Genomic DNA, 25,843 nt, shown 5'->3' on the forward strand with positions numbered 1-25,843 from the left:
TCTATGCACCCACATAAAATCATTTGTGAATACACGCCAGGAAGCGAGAAGTAAAGCAGTCTAGGGACACAAGGGACTAGTGGGGGTGGGGAGGCTGAGAAGGGGGAAGGTATAGGAGAATGTGTTCACCATAAAATACATGTATGAAAGTTAAAAAATCTACGGAACTGGGTGTGTGGCTCAGTAGCACAGTGCCTCCCCAATATGTGCTGGCCCTGGATTCTAACCCGGCACTGGAAGGAAGGAATAAAAATGCAAACACCATTCCTATTATCATTATTACTATTATTATTATATTTATTTTTTTGGTTTTCTGAGATAGGGTTTTGCTGTGTAATAGCCCTGGCTATCTTAGAGTTGCTTCGTAGACCAGGCTGACCTTGAACTCACAGAGCTCCGCCTGCCTTTGCCTCCCAAGAGCTAAGATTTAAGGCCTGTGCTGCCACACCCAGCTCACCCTTTTCAAAAGCGTAACCTAAACTGGATGATGGTGATAGCTCACGCCTCTCCGCATCGCCTGCAGGCTGGAAGAACTGCGCCTGCACACAGTGGGCTCTCGATATTATGAATCTGCAGAGAACAGTCAACTGTGGCTCAAAGCCAAGTACCCCAGGAACTGAGCTCGATTTCTGTCACTTTATCTGATCGTTTTCTTTGTTCCAAGATAACATCTGGCTTTCACAGAGGGATATTCCTATGTTAAGTTTTTTGTGTGGACTTCTGATTTAAAAAAAAAAAATGGAATGAGACCTTGTGTGTGTTGCCATGGTTCAAAAATCACTCGTAAAAATGAAGTGCTTTGAAAATGGCCTTAACTACTTGTTTTCCTTTGCCTTAATAAAGCACCTCTGTATGGGCCACAGACCTTTATAAAACATTGCCTGTATTTGGAAAGTAATATCCAAATTACTGGCATTTTTCTACTGAAGGAATGCAGAAGACAAAATAACAGTGATAAAGTACAATGTTCTAATTTCTTTTCTATGTATCTTTCAAAGAAAATGTCTAAGAAACAGAAAGTCAACAAAACACCCTGTAAAGCCCCTGTTTGCTGGTCAAATAGAAGCTCTAACTCCCTACAGTCTTGGATAATGCTTGCCCACTGCAAAATTCTGAGCTGTTGTGAATGCTTTTCCTACTAGAGGGAAGGGATTTTTTAAGACATCTCAGGGCTTTGTGACCTCTCCATCCGTGTTTTCCTACCTCTCTGGAGACGAGGACTAATGTACTGGACCAGGATGGAATCCAGCCACAGCTAGGGAGGCGAGGCACAGGGTCAGACCCCAGGAGGCAGGGCCCAAAGCGACCATCCCAGGTCATTCTTCTAGAGAACTTGACTTAAAAGAAATGAGAAAAAAACACGACAAATAGAGAAAGAAAGCAAGCAAGCACAAAGCCAGAGGTGAAGGGGACTGACCTACAAAAGTCTCAAAAGCCACTGCTCAGCAAGAACAGGGGGAGGGCTCACACTAATTCACTGTCCAGGCACAGGGGACTAAAATAGACCTTGTAAGGAGAGTAGTATGATAAATCCAGCCAATGTTTGTCGACTGCTAGCTGAACTAGACACTGTGGTAAGCACTTGATAGACTTCATTTCAGTCAATGTTCTCTACAGCCGGTAGGAGGGACAGTCTACTATTCCCCATTTTGCAAACTGAGACAGGCCTAAAAGTCATTGAACTGCCCAAGGCAACTTACCAAGCATGACAGATGGCACATAAGCGAGTTATTATAAAACATGGCCTCCTCTTAACAATTTTACTTTGGTGGGGGCTAAGGTAAAATTTCACTTTTGGTGAAATTGTGGTTGAAATCTGTTGCAACCCTGCTGCTACAATGAATACGTATGATATACAAACTCTGAACGCTCAGAGAGCCATGCTTCCTAAGTGTGTCAACAGCTCGGGAGGGGCAATGCCACCTGCAGCCTTCAGGGTGGCACCCTGGCACCATATATCAACACAACCAACCCAACACTAGACGAGGCTTGGTTCATCAAGAAAGCCCCAAGGGGACTGTGGGCAGCAGGGCATTTGGCAGAGGCCAGCTGGCAGGCACAGCCGTGAGAGGATGGCCTGCACTGGACTGTCCATCATGAACGGAATGACGGACAGTTAATGGAGTGACGCCATTCAAACCTCCCTGTCACGCAGCAACAGTCTCTGTTCAGCTTTAGCATATTTGCATATTCTAACTTGGCCACTCCTGGAGGAATCTGTTTTCTAGACAGTATGTTGGTTATGATTCAACAGTAAACACTTGTCATTTGACGTTAGAAGTGTTTCCTGAGTGACAATAGAAGTGGTTCCCTTCACCTGTGTCTCACCTTGACTCCCGTAGAGCTCTGGGGGCAGGTCATAGGGCACAGGAAAGGAGGCCATTGGCTCACAGCTGCTGGAGAAGAATCTCTATGACCGTGAACTCACTTTAAAGACTGACATTCCTGGGGTGATGACATCTGCCCAGTGAGGATGACTGACCCTGTAGACAGGGGCTCTCCACCTTCCTCATGCTGCGACACTTTAATCCATTTCCTCATACTGTGATGACCCCCAACCATAAAATTATTTCATTGCTACTTCATAACTGTAATTCCCTACTGCTATGAATTGTGATATAAATATCTGATATGTAGGATATCTGATATGCTACCCTAAAAGTCTGTGACCCAGATTGACAATGGAGTGTTGTAGACACTCCTATGGACTCTTTATTGGAAAGCATATTGGTTACTGCCTCTAGGAACGCCAGAATCCAGTGGTGACCTCTCTTGAGGGTGTGTCTATAAATCAAAGTTATTTCTTAGTGACCCAATGCCATCATATGCTATCCTCACTTTTATGTGTGTAGAGGCTGTGTATGTATGGGTGACATCACAACAGAGGGAGCGACTGCAGTGAGAGGGCTCAGCAGGCAGGCTGCACAATAAAGACGCTTTTGAAAACCATGAAATGACACCACCTCCCTCCCTAACTTTCCCTTGACTTTTGGAACTGGCCATAAAGCATAAAGTGGCTTGAATATTTTAAAACTAATAAGTCAATATAAACACGTAAATGAAACCCTGTCTCAAAAAACAAACACAAACAAAAAACAAAAAAACCCACGTAAGCGTTTTCCAGCTTTGTTTCCGTTATAGTAAATACCAATGCATACATGAAGCTCACGTAAACTAAGGCTCTTTATGATCCCTGGAAGCTGAGTGAGAGTGGGCTCTGAGGGAACCGCATCGCTTGAGTGGCCTCAGACAGGGAAACACGCGCCCTCTGCAAGTCTGAGATTCAGAGATTTCAGGGACCCAGGCTCACATGGAGACCAGGGCTGCCTCCCGGGTTGCCACCTTCCACTACTAGGCATGATCATGGTTCCCTTCACGTGTGTCTCACCTTGACTCCCGTAGAGCTCTGGGGGCAGGTCATAGGGCACAGGAAAGGAGGCCACTGGCTCACAGCTGCTGGAGAAGAATTTCTGTTTCACTTTGAAGGTGTCCAGGCCCTGCAGACACAGAGGGAGGTTACGACTTAATCTTGTTTTCTAAAATAGCCAGAAGATCTTAAGAATGATTTATCTTTATGATAGCCCAAGAATATTGAGTGATTTCAGGAAACTATGTTCTATAACTCCTTCCCCCAAATTATTTTCTTCTGTAAATCTAAGAGAAGCTGTATGTAAGAATGACGTTAAGCCCTGTGAGTTTAACAAAGGACACAGAGGATGCTGGGTAAAAGCCTGTTCTACCAAGTATCACATACAGCTAGCAGAGGTGGGTTCCAGGACTCCCTGGACAGAAACATCCCAGAATGCTTTCAACATTGCTACAGTATCAGGCTGCCTGCTCTGGAGTAATAAGTAGAAACACACATATATATATGCTTTTATGTATAATGAACATGGTCCAAAATAAGATAGGAATAGAAACGTGAAAATTCTTCAAGACTTACCAAAATGAAAGGTTCATTTCAATAACTACAGAACAGAGAATTCCTCTCCACTCTGAATCAAGGCAGAGGGAAGCGGCACCTTCCAGGCTGCTCTGCGCACTGCCTTTTTCTTTCTCACAGGCCCGTGCAGTACAAGTTCACAACACACTAGCGCTCCTCAGGGACCCTGGACCATCCTGGCACCCTGCGTCTAGTCTGCTTCACTGTCTCCTACTGTCTGTCTACCAACCCGAGTCCGTATTTTAAATACATAGCAAACAATGCTAACGTCTTAGCAGCTGACTAGAGAACAACTGTAGAGTGCTCCTTCCCCAGTCAGGTGTCGGGGCAGTCATAGGACCCACGTGGGATCACACGGCATCACACAGGGCTTCCAGACACTCTCGAAGTTCTAGCCTTCGCTCTGGTATTCACTAAGCATTCTTTCATTCAAAATATTAATTTTCAAGATGAAGCTATGCTAGAGCTCCTAAGAAAATATGGTAACTGCACTTTTAACTTGAAGCCTTGTAGTATTTCCTATCCCTTCAGGGGTCTTGAAACACTAAAAGGGAAGGTGATAACCACAACCCCATCCAGGTGAAACAGGAATAATGAGGAATATAATGAAGGGCCCAGCTATGAACCGATGATGTCATCAGCCCAGCCTCCGAGAACATAAAGCTAGAACTCAACCTATTCAGAACGCATGTGAACATACAGTATGCTCTGCTCCACTGCCTGCCCCTTCAAAGTCCCCTTATGGGGTAGTTCATGATCCCAAGATCTTAAGTACGTCAATAACCCTCTGTCCCCACAGGACTTGGGAACTTTTGTTTATGAGAGTAACTTTCTGTCAGATGTCAACCTGTATTGGGAATCCTTACTGGACCTGACAAGCTTCCCTTCTGGGTTAGGCATGGTACCAGGCTCTGGATATACATGAATTAACAGAGACATCATCATTCCTATCCTCATGGAATGCAAGGTGTTAGGGGAGGTGCCTAACAAGCACTTTTATATACAAGTCTAACAAATAATTGCAATTTGTGGTAGGTGCTGTGAAGAACTGTCTTGGAGGACTACAGGATAACAGTGGTGACAGCCAGTAGACACCTGGGGTGATCTCTCTAAAAGGTAGGTTTGCAGATGAGTGGAGAAAGAATAATGTTGCAGGTGGGGGAACAGTTTCTACAGAGGCCTAGCATGGCTACGGCCTGCTATGTTATGGGAACTAAGGTGGTCAGTGTGATAGATGACGACTTCATTGAAAAGTCTGTTTCTTTATTTGTCACAGGAGGTGGCTATTTATCTCATTAATGTTTTTTTTTTCCTAGTTTGGTTTTGATTCTATAAAGGCCATAACCAGGTAACTTGGGAGGAAAAGGTTTATTTCATCATCTAATAGCTTACAGTCCATCATGAAGTGTGTCAGGGCAGGAATTCAAGGCAGAAGTAGAGACCTTGGGTGACAGCCACTCACTGGCCTGTTCCCCATGGCCTGCTCAGCTTGTTTTCTCATGCACCCCAGGACCACCTGCCCGGGGCTGCACCCCTCACTGTGGGCTGGGCCTTCCCTCATCAATCATGAATCAAGAAACGCTCCACACGCTTGCCTATGGGCTGATCTGGTGGAGACATTCTCTCAGTTGAGGTTCTCTCTTCCCAGATGATGTCAGGCTGACAAAAAACCAACCTGTATAAAGGCCTGCTGCTCAGTGGGTGTGCAAGAAACACTGAGCTGCAGGCATGAGACTGAAGTGCCCGCTCTGCTTGCTTTATTGGCTTCTGCAGACCAGCAGCTGCAGCAACACACGGGAAAGTGTCTTGTGCACACTAAGGACCACAGAAGAGGGCTGGAGAGATGGCTTAGTGCTAGAGAACTTTCCAAATATGCAAAAGGCCCTGGATTCAATCACCAGCACTATAGGAAAACCAAACCGTAAGCCCTCAGGTGGGTATGAGGTAACATCCGTGACAAAGAAGTTGACTGATTTGTGAAATGCAGTATGTGACACAGGCCTGGCAGAAATGCTAAACACAGAAACAAACAAACAAATAAAACAAAAGGGAAGAATGACTCATGTCTGTGGCAGGCTAAGGAAAGGCTCTGCAGAAAAACAGTACTGTAGTGATTTTTAAAACTTGGGTATAATTCTGACAGACAGCAATGGCAGAGCTCAGGGGAGAGCAAGAGATGCAAGGAAAAGCTTAGAGGAGACACTTCAAATGGAGCTGAGCGTACTGGCATGGCCGTGGGGACGTCAATGCTGAGGACTACTAACGCTTCCTTCCCTAAATGAGAAGGGAGCTGGGCATCTGTGCTCTGCCTCCATCAAGCCAGGTATGTTATCTGATTATTAGTGACTCAGGCATGAGTCAGCCTGGAGGCGTCGGAGGAGATGTCTTGCTGCTGGGAGCTCTCATGTCCATCAACTGGAGATGTCAGAACACCGGAGATACGGCTTGACTATTGCTTTTGGGCCCTGCCTTGAAGCAAAGAACTTGCCTTCAGTGCTTGCCTTGTTGCTTATTACTGTGTGAGTTGACCACCCACCAGCCACACCCAAATGTACCCCGGCGTCCAGTTAGAGGCTGACTTTTTCACTAACTGGCACTGAGGAGCTGCAGAGGTTCTGAGGGAGACACCTCATTTGTGTAAGGGACTGGAGACTGCTTAGCCAGGGACCACGAGCTCTCATGAGAGAAACAGGAAGTGGTCATACTAGTGGGAGACACAAACCTAAGAATTACAATTCTTAAAAAAGGCAGAGGAAGGAAGCCGGAGACCAAGACGGCCTGCAGGCTTGGGCCTGGTGAGGGGAGCTGAAGGCGCTGCTGGCTGGCACTGCCAGCCACACATTCTCCATTCAGCAGCAGGTGCTGGCCCATGTCACCACAAGCCCCCACCCTGTCCTTTTTCAACGTCTCACCTTGGGAATTCTGCATCTGGGGAAGCATCTCTTATTTCTGTAGACTGTTTGCTACCTGACTTTAGCTAAGTCACCTGCCTCTCTGCGTCTCGGTTTGCTCATCTGGCAATGGAGGTAGGACGATGGTACCCAACTCAGCACTCTCGTGAGGACGCAGGGCACTTGGGGTACGTCGTCTAACTGCGTCCTCAGGGTGTGCTCTGGGACAGTGACTCCTGCTTTAGCGAGGAGGAAACAAGCCTGGGTTGGCAGTTGTCCACGCACACCCCGTCCTTGAGATTTGTGGTCCTATGCCCTTTCTCCTATGCAAATAATCTGCTTCATATTTGCCACAGAGAACCAGGAAAATGGAAAGTCTTGCAGCTGTCCAAGTCTTTAGCTCACAGATTCATCATGTTCTTTAACAGCTGCCATGGGAGAGTCTTTATGGCCTTAACCCAGTTTTGATGCCCTACATGTTCCAAGCCTGGCCTCCCTCTTGTGATGTCTGACCTCAGACATAAGAATGTTTGAACCATCCACGTCTGACAAGAACCAATATGCTTTTCTTCTTGAATGTCATTTCTGATCCAAATTCTAGGGTATTAAAAAAAAAAGCACCACTTTTCCCTTCAATCTGCATGTCAAATTATTTGAGGCTGTCTCCTAATTATCATTATTTATATATCACAGTGGTATTGCTTGGCATTTTACAAAACAGAGAAAGGCACCCTCCCAGGCATAGTTCTTAAGACAATGCATTTATAAAACACCAGGTGAGAGGGTGGACATGACTCACACATGACAAATTGCTGGCCTCCCTCTCCCTCAGCTGGGAGAGGGAAAGCACTAGTTATTGCTGGGATTGTTTATGCTCAGCAGTTTGACAATCACAGAGCAGTCTACTCAGTCTGCAGCCGCAGATGTGGTTTAGGTTGTTAGCGGCAGGGGCTCGCAGAGCAACTGCGAGTGTAAAACTCTCCAGGAGGCACTCACTGGTTTTTTTGTTTGATTTTGGTTTGTTTGTTTGTCTTTGAGACAGGATTTCAGTATGTAGTCCTTGTTGAGCTGGATGTTTTTTTTTTTTTTAATGTAGATCATGTTGGCCTTGAACTCAGAGACCCAAGGTACTGGGTTTCTCTGGAACTGGGATAGCATATGAGCCAGGAGAGGCCAGAGGGAATATGACTTCTTTATCAGATGGGGTGACTGGTAAGAAAGGAAACGACAGAAAGGCGGTGTCCTTGGCCCCAGATGCTTACAGGTAGGGTCTGGGGGAGCTCACAGAGGGGACACACCAACAGGGCTCTGGAGAGGAGGGGCTGCAGTAGCTAGGATGCTTGTGAGAGTGCAGCTTCCGGGGAGGAAGGCCAGTACAATAGCGTGGGGGTGGCATGAGGACTGATCTGGCTGAAAGACAGGCCTCTGCTTTCAGCCTTGTAGCTTGTACCACTCCCATCTCTAGAAGCAGCCTTTTTGAGTTTTGGGAAATAACCAGGCTTGTTTCAAAACCCTTTGCAACTTCGGGCTTTTAATTTTCACGTGACTTTATGAACCTGTTACTAGATGGTTCTCACTATAGGACAGACAGGCTTATATTAGTAAAGAAACTGGGCCGGTCTAGCCCAGTTAACAAACAGGGTCCCACCCCGATCTCACTTCAAGTCCTTTCTCCACGTGTCATTTTGGTATGCCCTGGAAATTTCCTTTTCTTGGTTCTTGGGCGTTTCTCCAATGTGTTCTCCCAGTCTGTCTCCCCCCACAGTATTTCAGTGGGAGTGACTCATGGGTGGGACTTAAAAGGTTACAAGATGTGCTCCATGGAGCACTCGCTCAGCTGTGACCTCCTGGGAGATTGGGAGCCTAAGCAATGACTGGGCAGAGAGTGTACGGAGGGACAAGAAGGAGGGCTCAGGTGTGGGGCTTGTGAATTTCTTCAGCTCTCTCAGCCACAGCCATTTTAGTGGAGCCTACCAGACTGACCATAGATCATCTGAGAAGACATCATTTGCTTGTGGTATGCACCATCTTTGAAAACAGCAACAACAAAAATAACAATTGAACCAAAACAGAGAGGAAGAGTGTCGGCTTGATGATTGAAGTCAAGGCCTCTGAATTTGATTCTTTTCTCTTCCTTTTAATCCTGATGACAGAAAAGTAGGAAACCATCACCCCAGAAGCAAAGGAACCTGGGGCTCAGGAACTAGGATGCTGCTCTGTTTCTGTCAAGGGCGAAACATTATCATCTAGAGCAATGTTCTCAGCCATCCATTGATGAGGCATCCGAGACCCTTTGATACAGTTCCTCATGTTGTGGGAACCCCCGACCAAAACATTATTTCATGGCTACCTCATAACTGTAAGTCTGCTACTGTTATGAATCGTCACATAAATATCTGATGTGCAATAGTCAGCCTCTGTGAAAGGCTCCAGTGACCACCAAGGGGTCATGAGCCACAGGTGGAAAACTGCTGTTTTAGATCAGTTCTAAAACTGCCAAAGGCATTCTTGTTTAAATGAGGCTTGCTGGCTCTGTACCTATGACAGTTTGGGGCCCTAAAAATGCTAAGTCACATGGCCAGATTACTAAATTTCAGGCCTTGTCACCGCTGTGGGAAAGTGGAGACCCTCTAGCTACCTCGGCCTACTGGATGCTACACATCCCTGTTTACAGCGCTGGTCTCAAGGCAGCGTGCAGGATGCAGTGACTGCCATGGCTCACAGGCTTAGGACAGAAGCAGCACTGCTGCCTGGTGATGACTCAGGAACGTGGGTGGCCCGGACACAGAGCTCTGACCGGGAGGCACACAGAGGCTGATGGGGAAGGTGGATCTGGAAGGCGTCTGGCCAGCGGGCTGACTGCACAAGTCTGGATGAACTAAGTCTCCAGAAACCATGGAATGAAACACACTGAGGTGTGTCTCACCAGTACCAAGCAGGGGACACTAAGAAAGATGTAACCTCTGACCTCATTTCACAGCAAGCTGTGCTCTTGTTAGTGAACACTGTGAGGTTATTAGCAACACAGAAATCTTAAGTGGATATATAGGAATTGATATTACATTGCAAATTGTATTGATAACTGCATTGTTGAAGTTAGCCACAAATATAGACTTAGGAAAGTGTGTGTGTGTGTGTGTGTGTGTGTGTTTGAGAGGGGGAAGGGAGAAAGGGAGGGTGGGAGGGGGAGAGAGAGAGAGAGAGAGAGAGAGAGAGAGAGAGAGAGAGAAAGCGAGAGCGCACATAACAAGACTGCTTCAAGCGAGCTCATCCACGGTTCAGACGCCTTTACGACACAACAGGTCACACTAATGTACCCACTACGCAGAGTGCACTATACTAAGCTTAGTGTCCGCTGTGCCCGATGCTTCTATGACAGCTGCTCAGAGAAGACTGCAGTGTCCAAAAAGCTAAAGGAAGCAACAGCAGCTGCTGGCCACGTTCTCAGAGCCTCCACACTCACAGGAGAGCAGCACAGTGGAACGAGGGAGTGATGACAACCACCACCCTACAAGTGGGATATGCCAGGCCCAGGATCCAGGAAGCTGTGGGATGCAGAGAAAGGAGTGCCTACCTGGGCAGGAGCAGTAGCTAAGAGCCGGGGGCATGGGGCTGCTTTCTAATATGGATAATGTCTGGCTAGAGAGGAAGACCCAGTAAGAACCATGTAGGCGCCAGTGCCAGGAAGGGCTGGAGAGGTGGCTTGCAGTTAGGAGCACTCGGTGCTCTTTCAGAGGATCCTGGTTTGATTCCCAGTAACTACATGATGGCTTGCAATTTTATGTAATTCTGGTTCCGGGGAAACTGACCCCCTCTTCTGTCTCCTATGGCACCAGGCAAGCACTCGATGCACAGACACACATTCAGAGAAACACTCATATATATAAAGAAAATAAAATAAATTAAAAAAATTAAAGATGTGCTGGCAGTGAGGAGGGAGGTACACCAGGAGGCTGCACTGGGTCTTACAGATCCTCAGCCCATGGGCAGCACTAGCAGGCCTGTGGTCCACAGAGCCCATCTGGCAGCAGGATCAAGTGAGGCTTGCAGACGGCTTCTGGGAGGGAAGCCTGAGGAAAGGATGCCCAGGGAAGGAGGCAGAGGAGGCTGTGGAACAGCGGCATGCCCTGGCCAGTGGCTGCAGGGATGGGTGAGCAGAGGTGACATTATCAAGTAGCCCTGAGTAGTTAGCAATGACAAGAGCCAGTGATTAAAGGACAGGGGGAGAGAGAGAGTTGCCATGGGTCTGTCTAATGCTTCAAAGCAGGGTGAGCAGTAACAGGAGTTCATTAGGGACCAGACCGTCTGGCTAGTGTCCTTTAAATGATTTAGCTGATTTTGATGACATTTGCAAATGCCACATATCCTCAAATACCTTCTGAATAATATAAGTGATAATCTATAATTTAAGATTATGTTTTATAAGATTCCAAGGCTCTCACATGTGATGTGGATCCATCTTTCCACTGTCCAGGTGGGACCCAGTCCATCCCAGTAAAAACGGTGAGCTAGAGAAGTGCACATGAGAAGGCCGAAGAACAGCACTTCCAGTCACGTGATTACTGTGGCCTCAAAGTTCAAGTCACCATGTCTCCTGTCTCTCTCCCTGTTCGCCAGCTTTCCAGATATAAAGATATATCAGTAAGAACAACAAAACCATGACATGTATAAATCTCTATGGCTAGCCTAATAATCTTTCCTAAGCCAGTGCTGAAACTTCCCGTTTGGAAAGCTAAGGTCAATCTCAAGCTTACCTGTACCCAGGATGTAAACAGCACAGTCCCAGTGCTTGGGGCCTAGCTCCTGGGTGGCACAGCTCAGAAGGGGTGGCAGCGTCTTTCATGTTTGCTAGACAGTCTTCATAACTAACTCCATCTCTATTTTACCTCAATTTGCTCTATGTGCCTTGCCTTGTTCTTAACAAAGTCAATTTGGGCATTATTCCTATTTTTCTCTATGGCCTTCCTCTGATATACAGGAAGCCTGTCTGTGTTGACGGGGCCTGAGGACAGGGGTGACAGTACGCTTCTATAGTACGGACATTCCCTTGCTTAGGGATCAGGTCAGAACAGACTTTACTAATGTCAACCACACAAGCCAAAGAAGAAAAACATGCAACATACTCCATCATCCGAGTCAGCACTGGAGACAGTTCTTACCTGGATTAAAGCCAGTTCCCACAATCACAGCAGACATCTGAGCACTGTAGTCTACAATCACGAACTTGCTGTTTTCCAGAATTGTGATAGAATTGAAAGACCAGAGGGAGCATGCAGAAGGCAGAGGCCTTGGTTAGTGACTACGCTAGCTGTGGCCCTCAGGGACGTCACGGCCTTGTCCTTCAGGTCACCATCTACTTGTGAGGCCGGAATGCTGACGTCTAGCTAGAAGCGGCAAGCACATTTACCCGGGAGGCCAGAGAGGGAGCTAAAGCTGTACAATACCAGTTACATCCTGAAACCTCCTCCTGCGGTGGAGGAGGACAGGTGAGAACTGCCAGGGAGAGGAGAGAGAGGTGAGAGCAAGCATCTCCCAGAGCATGAGGAGATGGGGGAGGGGGGAGGGAGAGGGGGGGTGAGGAAGGAGGAATGCTGTGAGACTTGAGTCCACTACTGCTCATGGGCTTACTTCAGCTACAGCCAAGCTCACGGTGCCCTCTTAGCTAAGCCTACTTCACCCCAAGCAGCTCACAATGGACCTAATCCTAAAACTACAGCAAGCAGTAAAAAGGGAAACGGAGGGGGCACCGGCTATCCCCGTGTCGGCAACCCTGACCGTGTCCCATGGTTAAGAGTGTGCCCAGAGCGTGTGACAGGGCACAGGAGGTCCTGGGGCATCTGCAGCTCAGGGAAACGAGGCTCTGGAAGATGGTTCTGCTGTGTGGTGAAGCATATGGCCTAGGCCACCTGGTCCCCACAGGCACAGCAGACACTTCATCTGGTGTTTGGCCATGGAGGCTGTTAGCCATTTTAAAGCTTCCGAGGAGCGGCTGTGCATCTTGAGGGAGCACTTCCAACAAGGCGCATTTCTGGGTGCTCATATCACCGGTGTCCTCAGCTGAAGCCTGAGCTCCGAGCTCCCCAGCGTTGCGACTGCCAGCTCCTCTTCAGCTGTGGCTCCTCTTCCAACTCTCCCTGTGCTCTACACCCTCCCTCCCCATCTTTCAAGCCCGGCCCCCACCACTCCAGCCCTCGAAGTCCAGTGCGTGGCTGGGCCACTCCTTCCACAACCTGTCACTTCCCCCTGCATGGGTCTTCACATCGCGTGTGCTTCATAGTATTGATTTAGTATGGTTATTTCTCTCCTTCAACAGCTAGCCAGATTAAACACAGGGTTTGGATTAGGACCCTGACCTTACCACCAGACCATGCTGGGCCCTCACCGAGACTAGAGGAAGAGCAGAGTCCCATTCACGACACGCGTGACCGAGTTACTCACAAAAGCCGACGGGAGGAAAAGGACGCCGAGCTCGTAGGAGCGTATCATCAGCTGAGCCCCGTTCTTCTCCAGGGCTCCCCAGGCAGCCTTGGACAGATTGGCACTGTGGAGACAAGGACACAGAAGGAGCTGCCTCAGTGTGCCATCTCTGTGCGGGCCAGACACGCAGCTGCGAGAGCACTGGTCAGAGAAGACACAGCCGCAATCATATCGATTCAATCTCGAGCCCAACTGTGGTATTGAAAAGGAAATTTACGGCACACTGTACTATAATTTTCAGGATTTATCTAATTGCTAATTTGGGATAGCTTCACTCTCATATGCATGACCCCCGGGGCAGTTATTAAAGTGATTATCTTCCTTAGAAGTATTTTTTTCCATGTCCAACCCCCCTTTTCTTTTTATAGTCCTGGTATTGACTACTATGGCTTATAGTTTTGTTATACATAAGAGCATCACTTAAGACACTCTGTGGGCTGTGGACACGGCTCAGAGGTTAAGGGTGTGAATGAGTGGGAACCATCAGAGGACTGAGTTTTGTTTCCAGAAGTCCCCAGAGCCTGGAGCGCCAGATCCAGGGGACCCGCTGCCCTCTTCTGGCTTCCACAGGCACTACACTCAAGTGCCTGGAGCTCCAGATCCGGAGTGTGAGGGGGCGGTCTGCTGCCCTCTTCTGGCCTCCACAGGCACTACACTCATGTGCACAAGCCCCTATGCAGACACTACCCAGAACTAAAAATAAAAATAAATCCTAAAAAAAACAACCTTTTAGAGAAAAAACTGCTAATATTATCATATACATGTAGCCACTTTCTGTTTGTTTGGTTTTTTTTAGGGGAGGGACAACTAAAGCTAATTTCTCCAGGGCCTCTAGACTGGAGCTTGCAGTCAGAAAGAAATGGCTTATATAGAATTATATTTAATATAGGCAGACTTGTGGGTATGGCTTTAAAAAAACCACACTATCACAGCAGGAGGAATGAGACCTGAAGAGACAGATGCGAGGGAAGTGGCAAGACACACTCTGATTCTCGTTTATACACGCCCCCCCCCCCCCCATGCTAAGAAGCTGACCTCACAGAAGTGGGGAGGAGCACAGCACTGGGTGGAGGATGGGAGTGGGTAGGACTCAGGCAGGGCAGAGGAAGGCTGGATAGCTGGTATCAAAATGAGTCCTAGAGCTCTGCCCTCAGTGACCACAGCTGGAAACAGCTTCTTATATACTTGTTTATTTAAGGCAGGCAGGCAGGCAGGCAGATTCTATTGTGGCTCATAGTTTGAGGGTACAATCTATTATGGTTTGGCAGGAACAGTGACTGTAGCCATGACTGCAGGACCGTCCATAGTTCAGAAGCAGAGAGAGATGAATCCTGGGCCACAGACAGTGTGATAATATCCAGGCTGGGTCTTCCCTATTCATTTAAACCTCCGGGAAACATCTTCACAGAAATGACCAGAAATCTGTCTTCTAAATCTTGACAAGCTGACAATTAAAACTAACTATTATAGTGTGTGTGTGTGTGTGTGTGTGTGTGTGTAATTAGATTATAGCAGGACACAGATGCTATGAAAAGAAAAAATGGGGGCAGAAACTGTGGAGAAGGGAGGGAGGAGAGTGGTTAAGAGGTAAGAAGAAATGACATTAAAAATATTTGAAAAAGTTACACTCATGTACTGCCACACCCAGCTCATTTTCATCTTTAAAGAGAAATAGGACTCGGGTAAACATAGATGAGTTTTTTAAGGACATGTGATAGGTTTAATTAATTAGAGAGAAACTTTCCTAAAGTTGCACACATTTGTCAGGAATACTGTATACAATGTAACGTAATAGGGAAACTTATTATGTTATAAGCTTACATATATTTATCTCTCCACACAAGAGGGTGTACCTCAGGAGCTGTATACTATCAAACAAAACCTCCAGTGCCGGCTAGGGGCTATTTCCTTTAAGTTATTGGTCAGAACGGTCTACCATACCCCAAACAATACAGGCTATCGCTACCATTCTGTTTACCGTCCAGAATATGAAGGTAAAGTCTATTGCTGAAGGCACTATACATGTTCAGTCACAGGTCCACCTGTGAATCCAGTTGGTACTGACCTGGAAGCCTCCTTGAGGACCAGCACTGACAGTAGCTGAAGGCTCTGTGAGCGCCAAGAGAAAATAATCAACAACCTTACCAGCTGTAACTACTGAGAACTTCTTACACGCTATAAAAAGGGTTCAATGGCAGGAATTGAGAAACTCTAAAAGATGAGTCTTTACGGAGATGAAAACAGTTTTTATTCTGACTTGATCACTGTACATGGAATACGGTATTCCAGACAAATGTGTGCAACTTTAGGAAAGTTGCTCTCTAATTAATCTAACTTATCACATGGCCTTAAAAAAATTATCTATGTTGCCCAAGTCCCATTTCTCTTTAAGGATGAAGATGAGGAGCTGGGCGTGGCAGTACATGAGTATAACTGCCCAACTCTGGAGGTGGGGGCTGGTAGGTCAGGAGTCCAAGGCCAGCCTGGGCTACATGAGACCTTGCTCAAAGAGCCTTTACAGATGTACCTGCCTTCTTAAGCAGATGGAGCACACTGAGAATCGGGAGCCCTTCTGTGCGGCACAGGGTCGCAGAGAAATGCCACAGAAGTAGAAAGAGAAATTCTCTTTCTACCATTGTAGGAAATCACTTCCTTTGAAAGTCAGCTAGCGTTTAGGTTTCTCACCTGTTGGTAATAAATGGCTCCTTTCTTGTGCTGAGGCCAACGTTTAATGGTAAAATTAACCAACAGGCTGAGGTGAAAGTTGTCTTCTCAAAGTTTTTCTGAATTTCTAGATTTTTACCTTTTGGTAACTCCCTTAAATGTCAGCACCATGACACCCGGGCCAACGGCGTCTCGCTAACTGTGTCCCCTCACATGCCACAGGTTGAGATTTCTCCATAGATGGAGACCACAGGGACACTCTGTTAAGATGGCTTTCTCCTAGCCTGTTTTTTGTACTTTTGTACTGCTGTCTAGCAGAATCCCAACTATCGGCAGCCTTCAAAATTCTATCCTGAGCACCGGGAGACTTGAAAGACACTTGTAGGTTGTCTGGGTGACAAATCAACATTCCTTGAAATGTCATCTTTAATAATCTCTTACACTATGAGTAATGCCTTGAATCACTGGCACCGGGGCAGCCGGGAAGCCTGGCAATGTATTTCAGCTCTCAGGCTGTCTGCTTGGGGTGTGGGTGGTATAGACAGGCAGGAGAGGCCACCAGTGTCTTCTACGAGGCACAGCGATCCCGAGGCTCGTGCGGTTCTGTCCCTGTATCTCAGAAGGCCGGCCTCCCATCCCGCTGTCCTTGCGCACTCAGAGCTGCTGCCCACTGCCCTCGGCCCCTGCACACACACACACACACACACACACACACACACACACACACACACACACACACGCTCTCCTGCCTGCCTCTGTCTGGACCCAGCATCCTTCTTCCCCAAGTACAAGGTGCATTTCCTTGCTCGCGCTGTATCTGGAGTGGTGCTTGAGTATTAAAAAGGGAAAGCTTACTTTGTTCTCTGAGAGATGCAATCCTACAGGGTAGGATTCAGATAAACCTGGGCACATTTAGGGTGGTATGGCTGCAGACAAGGGGAGGATTCGTGGTGCGTCAAGTTTTACTGTCCACTAGAAACTGCCCAAAGTAACAATACAGTAATAGTGAAAAAGCAACTTCTGAGGGAAGAGTGCGTCAGTTAAGACAAGTCAAGGCTATGGAGGTAGAAGGCTGCATCTAACATGTGTCTGTACAAGCTGTTGTCAAGAAACCTGACTTTTTGAAATTGTGGGAGCTGGTTAATATAGCTACATGAGATACAGCTTTGTGAGCTGACACGAGAGCTGGGACTCTGCACAGAGCAGGTAGAAGTTAGACAATGTGAAAGCAACCCGCTAGCTTTCACAGGAGCAGGAGTTAAAGCCATGAACACAGAAACTCAGGTCAGCTGTGTGGCCTCTGGCAGTGGGTGGGTGTCATAGAGAAGACAGAGTGTCCCCCTCCCGTCCTCCATCAGAGGCACTTTGGAGGACCTAAGCAGGGGACCAGGTTCAGTTCCCACCTCATGCCCACAGAGTAAGGCAGTGCACAGTGACACAGTAACAGACTGTCATACAGGTAGCTGTCTCTCAGTCACCCTCCAAACTCCTCTAGGACTCTGTCTTGTTAGAGATGTATGTCCCTCAGCGTGACTGCTGTCACAGGGCCACGATGTCTGATGGAGCATTTCTCTGGGTCTTAATTATCCAACAGTCTAGGCGGCAGCTGCACAGAGAAGACATGCTTTGCAAACCGAAGCTTGGGCTACCACACCCTTGGGAATGTCAGAGGTGCGGACTGACACTTGCACAGACAACTGTTGCAGCGTAACAGCGTCTGCTGAAGCTCAGACTGAGCAGCTGTGGTGAGAAGGGAGGGACAGACCACAGCCATCACAGCTGTCACCTGCTCTCTACTGCCCCGGGGAGCACACCGTCTGCAAACGCGCACAGGCGGTGCGCAGTGCCTTCCTTCTGCATGGGCTCTGGGCATCCGTGTACTGCCCCTAGGCTGTTCCCCTCTGTGGACTGCAGTTAAATGTCACAGGAAAGGAAAAAGAAAAAAGAAAAAAAAATCTCACTGTGAAGGAAAAGAAGGTCTCACACTATAAATGATTCATGTATTTCAGAACACGTAAGTTGGAATTCTGAGACTGCCAAATTTCCCTCTACATCCTTTCCTTTCCCTAAATAGACTCTCTCTCCAAGTGCAGACTAGTGCTGTTCTCCTGGGCCACTGAATACACTCAGTAGGACTATCTAGGACAACTGTGCATACTAATAGACAGAATACATCTTCAACTAGGATCGCTCTGATTAGGAGTGGTGTTCAGTATTTCAATTGTGCCTGTTTAATTGTGTGAAACTGTGTTTTAACATTCTTTCTTTCTTTTTTGATTATCTGAGTATGAAGCATCTCTTACTATGCTTCCTGGGCTCATGGTGTTGCCCTGGAGGTGATAGAGACTTCGGGAGGTGAGGCTTGGCTGGAACAAGTCAGTTGTTAGGGGCAGGTCCTTGGGGCATCCTGTTCCTGTCGCCTTTGTCTCTTTCTGTGCCTGGTCCTCTCTGTGGTGAGCCTCTGCCACGTTTCCCCACCACAATGTTTGGCCTCACCATGGCCCCGGAACCAGCAGGGCCAAGGACTTCAGAGTGGACCACCACCTTGTATATGGTGAGTCAAAGCACCCAAGCCCTCCTGTGAGCTTTTCTCTCAGGTGTCTGTTACAGAGATGGAAAGTCTGACTAATTCAGCGAGTGTGTTTTGGTTTATTATTGCTCTAACAGGTGGCCATAAGGTCTGTGCCTTCAAATAACAAATTTACTATCATGCTCGTGGTAATGGGGTGTTCCAAATGGGTCACACTGGGCTAAAATCTAGGTTTTAGCAGGGTTTTTAAATTCCTCCTGAAGACTCTAGAGAAGAATTCTAGAGATTTCCCCCAGTGTTAAGGAGTTTTTTTTTTTTTTTTTAAGAGAGAGTCTTATTATGTAATACTGGCTGACTGGCTGGCCTAGAACTCAGAGATTCTTCTGCTTCTGCCCTTTGAGTACTGGGATTAAAGGCATATACTAGCACACCTGGCCTCCCCCAGTATTTAAAGGCTGGTTGCCTATCTGTTCCTTCATGTTTCAGGCTAATTTCCTTCTGGTTCAGTCTCATTTGGTCAGACCCAAATATCTCAGGCACTATGGACTTATGGGCCTCACAGGTTAACATTTGTTGCCAGTTTTCTTATGTAGCCTGTAGCATGCTTCCAATAAGTGCCCTAGTTTGAGTCTCTTTACCCTAGAACAGAGCTCCAAACATGTCTCTCTGCCTCAGGTTTCTCTTTCTGTTTGGTTCCTATAGTTCTCAGAAAACAGCCTTTCAAGCAAAGCCTCAAACAAATCCCACAGCCTGGAATCCAAGACCCCCCAGAAAGGCGGGGCCCATGCTTTTCAACGGTATTCCCTGTAGCTGCCTGCCTTCCATGATTCTTCTGCTGATGACCGTATGATGTCTTATTACCCACACCCCCACAGATCACAACATCCTCTCTTTGTCCTTCTGCCCACGCCTTCTAAGCCCAAGTCCTTTCCTCCCCCATAAGCTCCATCTCTTTCAGAAGCTGTCGGCTGCTACTCCAGCCCCCAGATCTTTCCTAACACTGAATTCTGAATTTGTCAGGCAGGCAAGGAACATCTACTTTATTCAGGAAAAGTGGCTGATTCACACAGCTTAGAAGATACAACTGATTAAGACTTGTGGTTAGAGAACCAAGATTGTAGATAGATGACTAAAACATTTTAAGTCACAATTTAGAGAAAAAGTCTGCAGAGTTAAACACAAAGAATGCATAGGATAGGGGATTAGCATACACAGAACCGGAACCACATGAACTCTGAGCACAATTAGTGCTTCCCTGCCCATCATCAGCTTCCCTAGCAGTAAATACAGTGCCGCCTGCCTCCCATCGCAGGTAGGAGGGGTCTTCCACATAAGGCGTGTAAAGTCCCAGTATGTGAATGTACTTAATGAGCGGTGCTTACCAGCATGAGTACTTGGTAAGTTTGTGGGCAGTGACCAGGACCCTTTCCTCTGGGGTGATTCATTAAGTGACAGAATGCTCTGGAAGCAGAGTTCTCAGACTTCCTACTTGTTAAGTTTTGGTATAGATGGGTCTACACATCACTCACCAGGCTGCATCACTGGTGCCATAATCACAATATGAGTCCCCAAGGCAGAAACACAGACAAGTTATAAGATAGGACACACGTGTAAGTCCCCAACTGTTATTACAGAAGGTGATTAGGTACTAGCTACATAACATGGCGAAAACTAAATTAGATTTACACATGTTGAACAATCTTATGAGATTAGCTACTGAAGAGGAGCCCCTGCGCTTGGAAGTTACTGTTGCTTATACAATGCAGTAACAAAGGAATTCCAGCAAAAGGACAGATGAAGACCAAGCGGCCTTACCTATTTCCAGACAGACAAGCAGGAACTAAGCGCTGCAGGAACCCTGCCCTCGGTGTGGACTGCTGCAAGTCTACGTTCTGACAAGTCACCAGTGGAGTCTCATCAATCTACTTGAAGACCCCACCTTGTACCCCAGTCCCAGGCAAACCATGGTCTGTGGCATAGTGCCTCATACATGCAGTGAACTCCAAGTGGAGGCTCTGGCATTCCACAGGCACACCACTCTTGGCTTTAAATGGACTATCTAGCCTTGATCCCACAGGTGCAATTATAAGGACTTCAGAGGCTACCATATCAGAATCAAGGACTCAAAATGAAAAGAATTATGGTCAAAATTCCTTATACGTGAGGATACAGCACAGTAAGAGAGTGCTTGCCTAGCAAACATGGGCCTTAGATTTAACTCAACCAACCAACCAACCAACCTAAAAACAGAAGACCAAATTAATAAGGCAAAAAAACAAAAACACAATCCATAACTGGGGCTGGTGAGATAACTCAGTGGATCACAGTATTTGCTGAGAAGCCTGACAACATGAGTTTGAGCCCTGGGATCCACATGGTAGGAGAGAACCAACTGAGTCATTCCCCTAAGTTATCCTCTGACTACACACATGTACAAACATAAATAAATACATGTAATAAAAAGACAACTTAACTGACCTCTCCAGACCAATGGAATGGCCACTTTTAAAAACTGCTTTTCAAGTACTGAGGCACCATATCACAGAATGTTAACATATACCGAATCATAGCCAGTGTGATAATTAGTGGCTTGGCATCTGCTGACATGCACCGCTGTTTTGGTGGGCCTCTCCTGGTGGGAGAGCTAGGAGCATGCGAAGCTGAGAGGACCACCACCTGCTCATTGGTTAGGATGGAGGATTGATGAAATCACCCAGGCAAAGGTAGCCAGGCAACTAAGGAGCAGGGCACAGAGGAAAGAATGAAGAAGTTTCATTCCTTTACAGAACTAGGACATTTTGTTAGGGTGGGTCCTGAGAAATGAAATATTTTAATTATACTTTCAAAGTTTCTTCACTTTTTTTTAAAAGTCAGAAGAATTCTTTGTTTAAAGGAAACCTTTTAACAAACAAAAGACTGGTGTCCAAAGAAGAAGCAAGAATTCTCCCTTTGTCTGCTGTTGTGGCCTTGAAAAGGAGTTTTCAGAACTCCAAGGAACACAGTGTGAACAGCACAGTTGGAGCCCGACCCTTGAGTGGAAGACGGAAAGAGGCAGAGAGCAGCAGGGACTGTCCCTGTGGGCTGCTGATGGTAGGCTGTTTATTTAGCCATGGAAGACTAACAGGATGGATGCATGGCCAGCATTGGGTTGATTTACCTCTCAGACCTAATACCCTTTGATGTCTGTGAGGCCTGTACCTTGGCGTCCTTTCGTTCAGTCCCACAGTGGCACAGTCTGCTGGGACTCTTACACTGTTGGAGCTTTACAAAGAGCAGTGCCAAGAATGATTGCTCTAGAGCGATTACTAGCTTGCTACTGACACTCATTGAGCCTGCTTGAGGAACAGGCTTCTCGGGGCTTGTAACCATCTCGGAGCCTGACAATGTTTGTAACCACGTCATATTATGGGACATGTGTCCCTTCCTTGCTTTTGGCCTGCTACCACTCTGACCCTCAGTCCGAGGCTGTGTGAGTGGCTTCCTCTTTTTGCCATACTCCACTGTCACTCCCAGTCCCACGTTTAGAAATCTGTATCAGTGTCTCAGGAGGGCTTCCTGCATCCACACTCTGTTCTCCTAGTCCACCCACAGACGGACTCCTGAAAAACAGGATAACGTAGAGGAAAAAAAGGACAGATCCAAGATCCAGCTCAACCAGCTATAAGATAAGCAGACTGTTTCTACATCCAGATAGGGGTATTAACACCGAGGCCATAGAGATCTCAGAGAGCCAGCAGTGAAATTTTCACAAATATGGCAGTTACAATAGATCTGAATTCTAGACACTCAGTAATATTAATGAAGCACTGTGGATCACCTGACTCTCTTGTTTGAAAGCCTTTAGCTACCCCCAAAATCTCTTGCTTGCCCCCAAAGCTGGTCCCAACCACTTTCTAGGTTCTTCCCCACTCCTCCCTATACAGTGTTCTGCGCCAGCTCACGGCCCTCTCCTCCCCCATGACTCAGGGCCTTCAGTTCATGACTTCCTAAAGCATCACTGAAGCCTATCACATTCATCAGAGTAGCAAAAGACTTGAGACAATTGACTTACAGAGAGAAACAACATTTTGGCCCCCACCTTCAGGGGTCTTACTCACTGCTGCCCAGCAGGTTTTGTGTGTCCTGCCTCTGTTCACTTATTCAACAAGTTGTCTACTGAGTATGTGTTCTGTGACAGGCTTTGTTGGGGTATGATGCCAAGAACTTCAGAGCTCTCCTAAAACACTTCTGCCTGCTCACTCAGTGCCCATTTTCTAGTCACATCCTGGCAGCTGACATTTCTTGGGTATTTGAAATTCCCTGGCTTCTAAACACCCAGTCTGTTCATTCCAAAGTCAGCTACATCATGCAAAAGCAAAATGGCACCCCAGCCGAGTCAGCGGCTGGTTCTCTTGGCCAACACTGTTACGTGTCCTAGGACTGTTCAGTCTTTTACTCATGTCTTCTGGTGTCTGCGAGCACACTACTAGGGACAGCACGCTAAGTGTGTGGGCCTTGGGAGGGGATACTGATAGCTGATCTGTGTGTGTGTGTGTGTGTGTGTGTGCGCGCGCGCGCGCGCGCGCGCACGCGCGCGTTCAGTGAGACAGAGATATTACGCTCATAGGGAAACACTGCATGCAGCTTCAGGAGAGGATTTGATGAACAGTAGGATTTGGCTAAATGTGCTCCAAATGCCCATGAGCTAAAGATCTGGGAGGTGGCCTTATATGAGGTCTTTATATCACAGGATGTAGAGCCCTGAAGGAGATTCTGAGGCTCTAGTCTCTCTTCCTCCCCACTTTGATATGCAGGTGTGAGCATTCACTATCCTGATGTGCTACTTCACTGCAGGCCCAATGACATCACTACAATCTGACTTGCTTAGCGAAGGCTGCAAGCTACAGCTATGGGGGAACACTTGGAGGGGGCATGGTACTGCAGAGTAAACCTAGTGCCTCACATATATACATAAGGCACCTTTCTTGTCATTTTTCGAGATAGGGTTTCACAAAGTTGTCCAGATTGGCCTTGAACCTGTAATCTTCCTGCTTTAGCCTCTTAAGTAGCTGGGATTACAGACCTATATTTGGTTGTGCCAGAAATTAAAATAAGGCTAGGTGGGAAGCCAGGGCACACTTGGTAGTGGGCCTGGAGGGAGATCAAGGAGGTCTAGTCCAGTAGCAGCAGGAACAGTAGGGAAATTGGGCAGCTGCTGCTTCACCAAGCAAGGGGTCTCTGAGCTCTTCCCAGTGCTTCAGGTGGCAGTGCCGTTCTCAAAGCAGAAGACAATGGGATGACACTGACTAGACTCCTAGCTCCTGCGTATAAGGGCCACAGCTGTCTTACTTAATATACATAACCAAAGTTTAGGCACAAAATATCTATGATGGATGATCTGGGCCTGAATTTCAGGTCTCTCCATCTCTCACATGGGGTACTCTATACTTTTTTCCTCCCACATCCATACAATGAAGAAAAGACTAGTACGCAGTCCCTGAGAAGCTAAACATCTAGGCACTTAATCCAGCATATAGGACACATATGCTATGTAAAGCACAGCTAATCTATACGGGATATGGCATCCCATCCCAAGCCAGCAGTATACCCGACTAGGAGCGCCAGCACACAAAGGGCCTCCAGGCCCAGGGCGACAGCCTGGGACACTTCTCACCAGGGATAATGTTTCTGGAGGCTGGCTCACATGCACATAAACAAAGAAACGCTGTCTTTGCTCTGCTTGTACCAGAATGCAAGAAAGTGAAGGTGGTCAGCGGCCTTAAATCATCTCTAAAGTACAAAAGGAATCATTCACAGACTGATAGTATTATTTGTAACAAAGTATACAAGGCGTACCAAAGAATCCTGGTTATCTTGGGAGCACCAGGCAACCAAGTCTACTCAATAACATCTACAAGTATTCTTTTGTGTGATACAATTTGATTTCCTCCAAAACCCACAGACAAAGGAAGGGACAAAAGCCCGGTGTTTCACACTCAAGGGATTGGACAGCAGGGAGGAGGAGAACAGAACAGCGGCAGCGCTGTAGCTGAGGAGAACGCCTTTCATGAGTCTCCGAAGAGCCAACAGCGATTTTGTAGTCAAGCACTCGTCTCGTTTTCTCTGAGTGGCAGCACCAACATTTCTGCCCAATCTCTATCAAACAGGCCCTGTCGGTTGCTAGGCAACCGTAACAGTGCTCCAGCCAGTGTTAGTAACCACCTTATTTCTTGCCTCCCACAACGCATAGCTTCCATAATTGTTCTCATCAGGTTTTCCAACTACACTAAGGCCCAATCTTCTTAGTCCAGGTTTCTTCCTAAAGCTCAGCTTCTTACTTACTTGATGCTGCAGTAAAACTGTGGTGACTCTATTTGTCGTCATGCACTGGTAATTTCCATTAACAACAGGATGCTCATCAAACAAGGGATGATTTCATGGTAGGATCAAAACGGATGGAATGAAAATCTTATTAAGACCATAAAGAACTTGCCATAGAAGCAAACATCCAGACAAAAGAGAAAATAGCCAACCTTGTGCCAAACTAGCTATAAACTAAACTGCCAGCTTTTAAGTTTCTGAAATTCAGATACCTGGTCGAAAGTACTTGTCTTTGTTTGTTTGCTTGTTTGATACAGGATTTCACTGTGTTGCTCTGGATGCCCTGGCACTAGTTCTGTAGATCAGGCTGGACCTGAACTCAGAGATCTGCTTGCCTCTGCCTCCTGAGTGCTGGGATTAAAGGCGTGTAGAAAGTACTTGTCTTGAAGTTGGGTAATTCTTATCAATTATCAAATTAGCCTCAAACTGAGGTTCTTTTATTTTCTTTTTAATGCAGTTTAAAGACAAGTCTTTAAAAAATGATTTGTGTGTGTGTGTGTGTGTTGCAACGATGCTTGTGTGTATGTCATCATATGCTGAAATCCGTGGGAGTTAGAAGACAGTATTGGATGCCCTGGAACCGGAGTTACTAGCAATTGTGAGAAACCTGAGTCAGATCCTGAGATTTGAACTCTGGTCCTCTGCTAGTCCACACAGACAAATCTTTAAGCCACATACCATATGTATGTTAATGTGCCATATATGCAAACCAGACAAAGACTTTAGACCTGATTTCATGAATCTAAAGAGGCCCAACAAACTAATATTAAATACATTATATAGCTCAATGGGCAACATCCTCATATACTTTCTATCATTATCCTCAGAACATTCTATTAAATCAAATACCCATATTATAAATGGGTTTTCCCAAAATGTAAATGGCAAGGCTAGTAAATAGCAACCAAATTAGGACTCTGATTCTTGCATCTTGTCTCATATTATTTCTGCAAATAATATGGTCAGATAATACCACAT

The 25,843-nt window shown here is 46.7% G+C and overlaps 1 protein-coding gene across 2 annotated transcripts in view; it reads right to left on the minus strand.

Moving 5' to 3' along the window:
* The window catches only part of Tdp1 (tyrosyl-DNA phosphodiesterase 1), a 74,394-nt gene that overhangs the window by 6,845 nt on the left and 41,706 nt on the right, over positions 1 to 25,843 (minus strand). Inside the window, exons 14-15 of one of the 2 annotated variants that reach the window (XM_052185257.1) lie at positions 13,273 to 13,375; positions 3,389 to 3,497 (exon numbers count right to left, since the gene is read on the minus strand). In XM_052185257.1, the coding sequence (XP_052041217.1) occupies positions 3,389 to 3,497; positions 13,273 to 13,375 (212 nt within the window). Of the gene's footprint in view, positions 1 to 3,388; positions 3,498 to 13,272; positions 13,376 to 25,843 lie in introns of those variants that run through there. The other variant, XM_052185258.1, reaches the window with a different exon arrangement.

The sequence above is a fragment of the Apodemus sylvaticus genome, chromosome 6 (assembly GCF_947179515.1).
Source record: "Apodemus sylvaticus chromosome 6, mApoSyl1.1, whole genome shotgun sequence".
NCBI lineage: Eukaryota > Metazoa > Chordata > Mammalia > Rodentia > Muridae > Apodemus > Apodemus sylvaticus.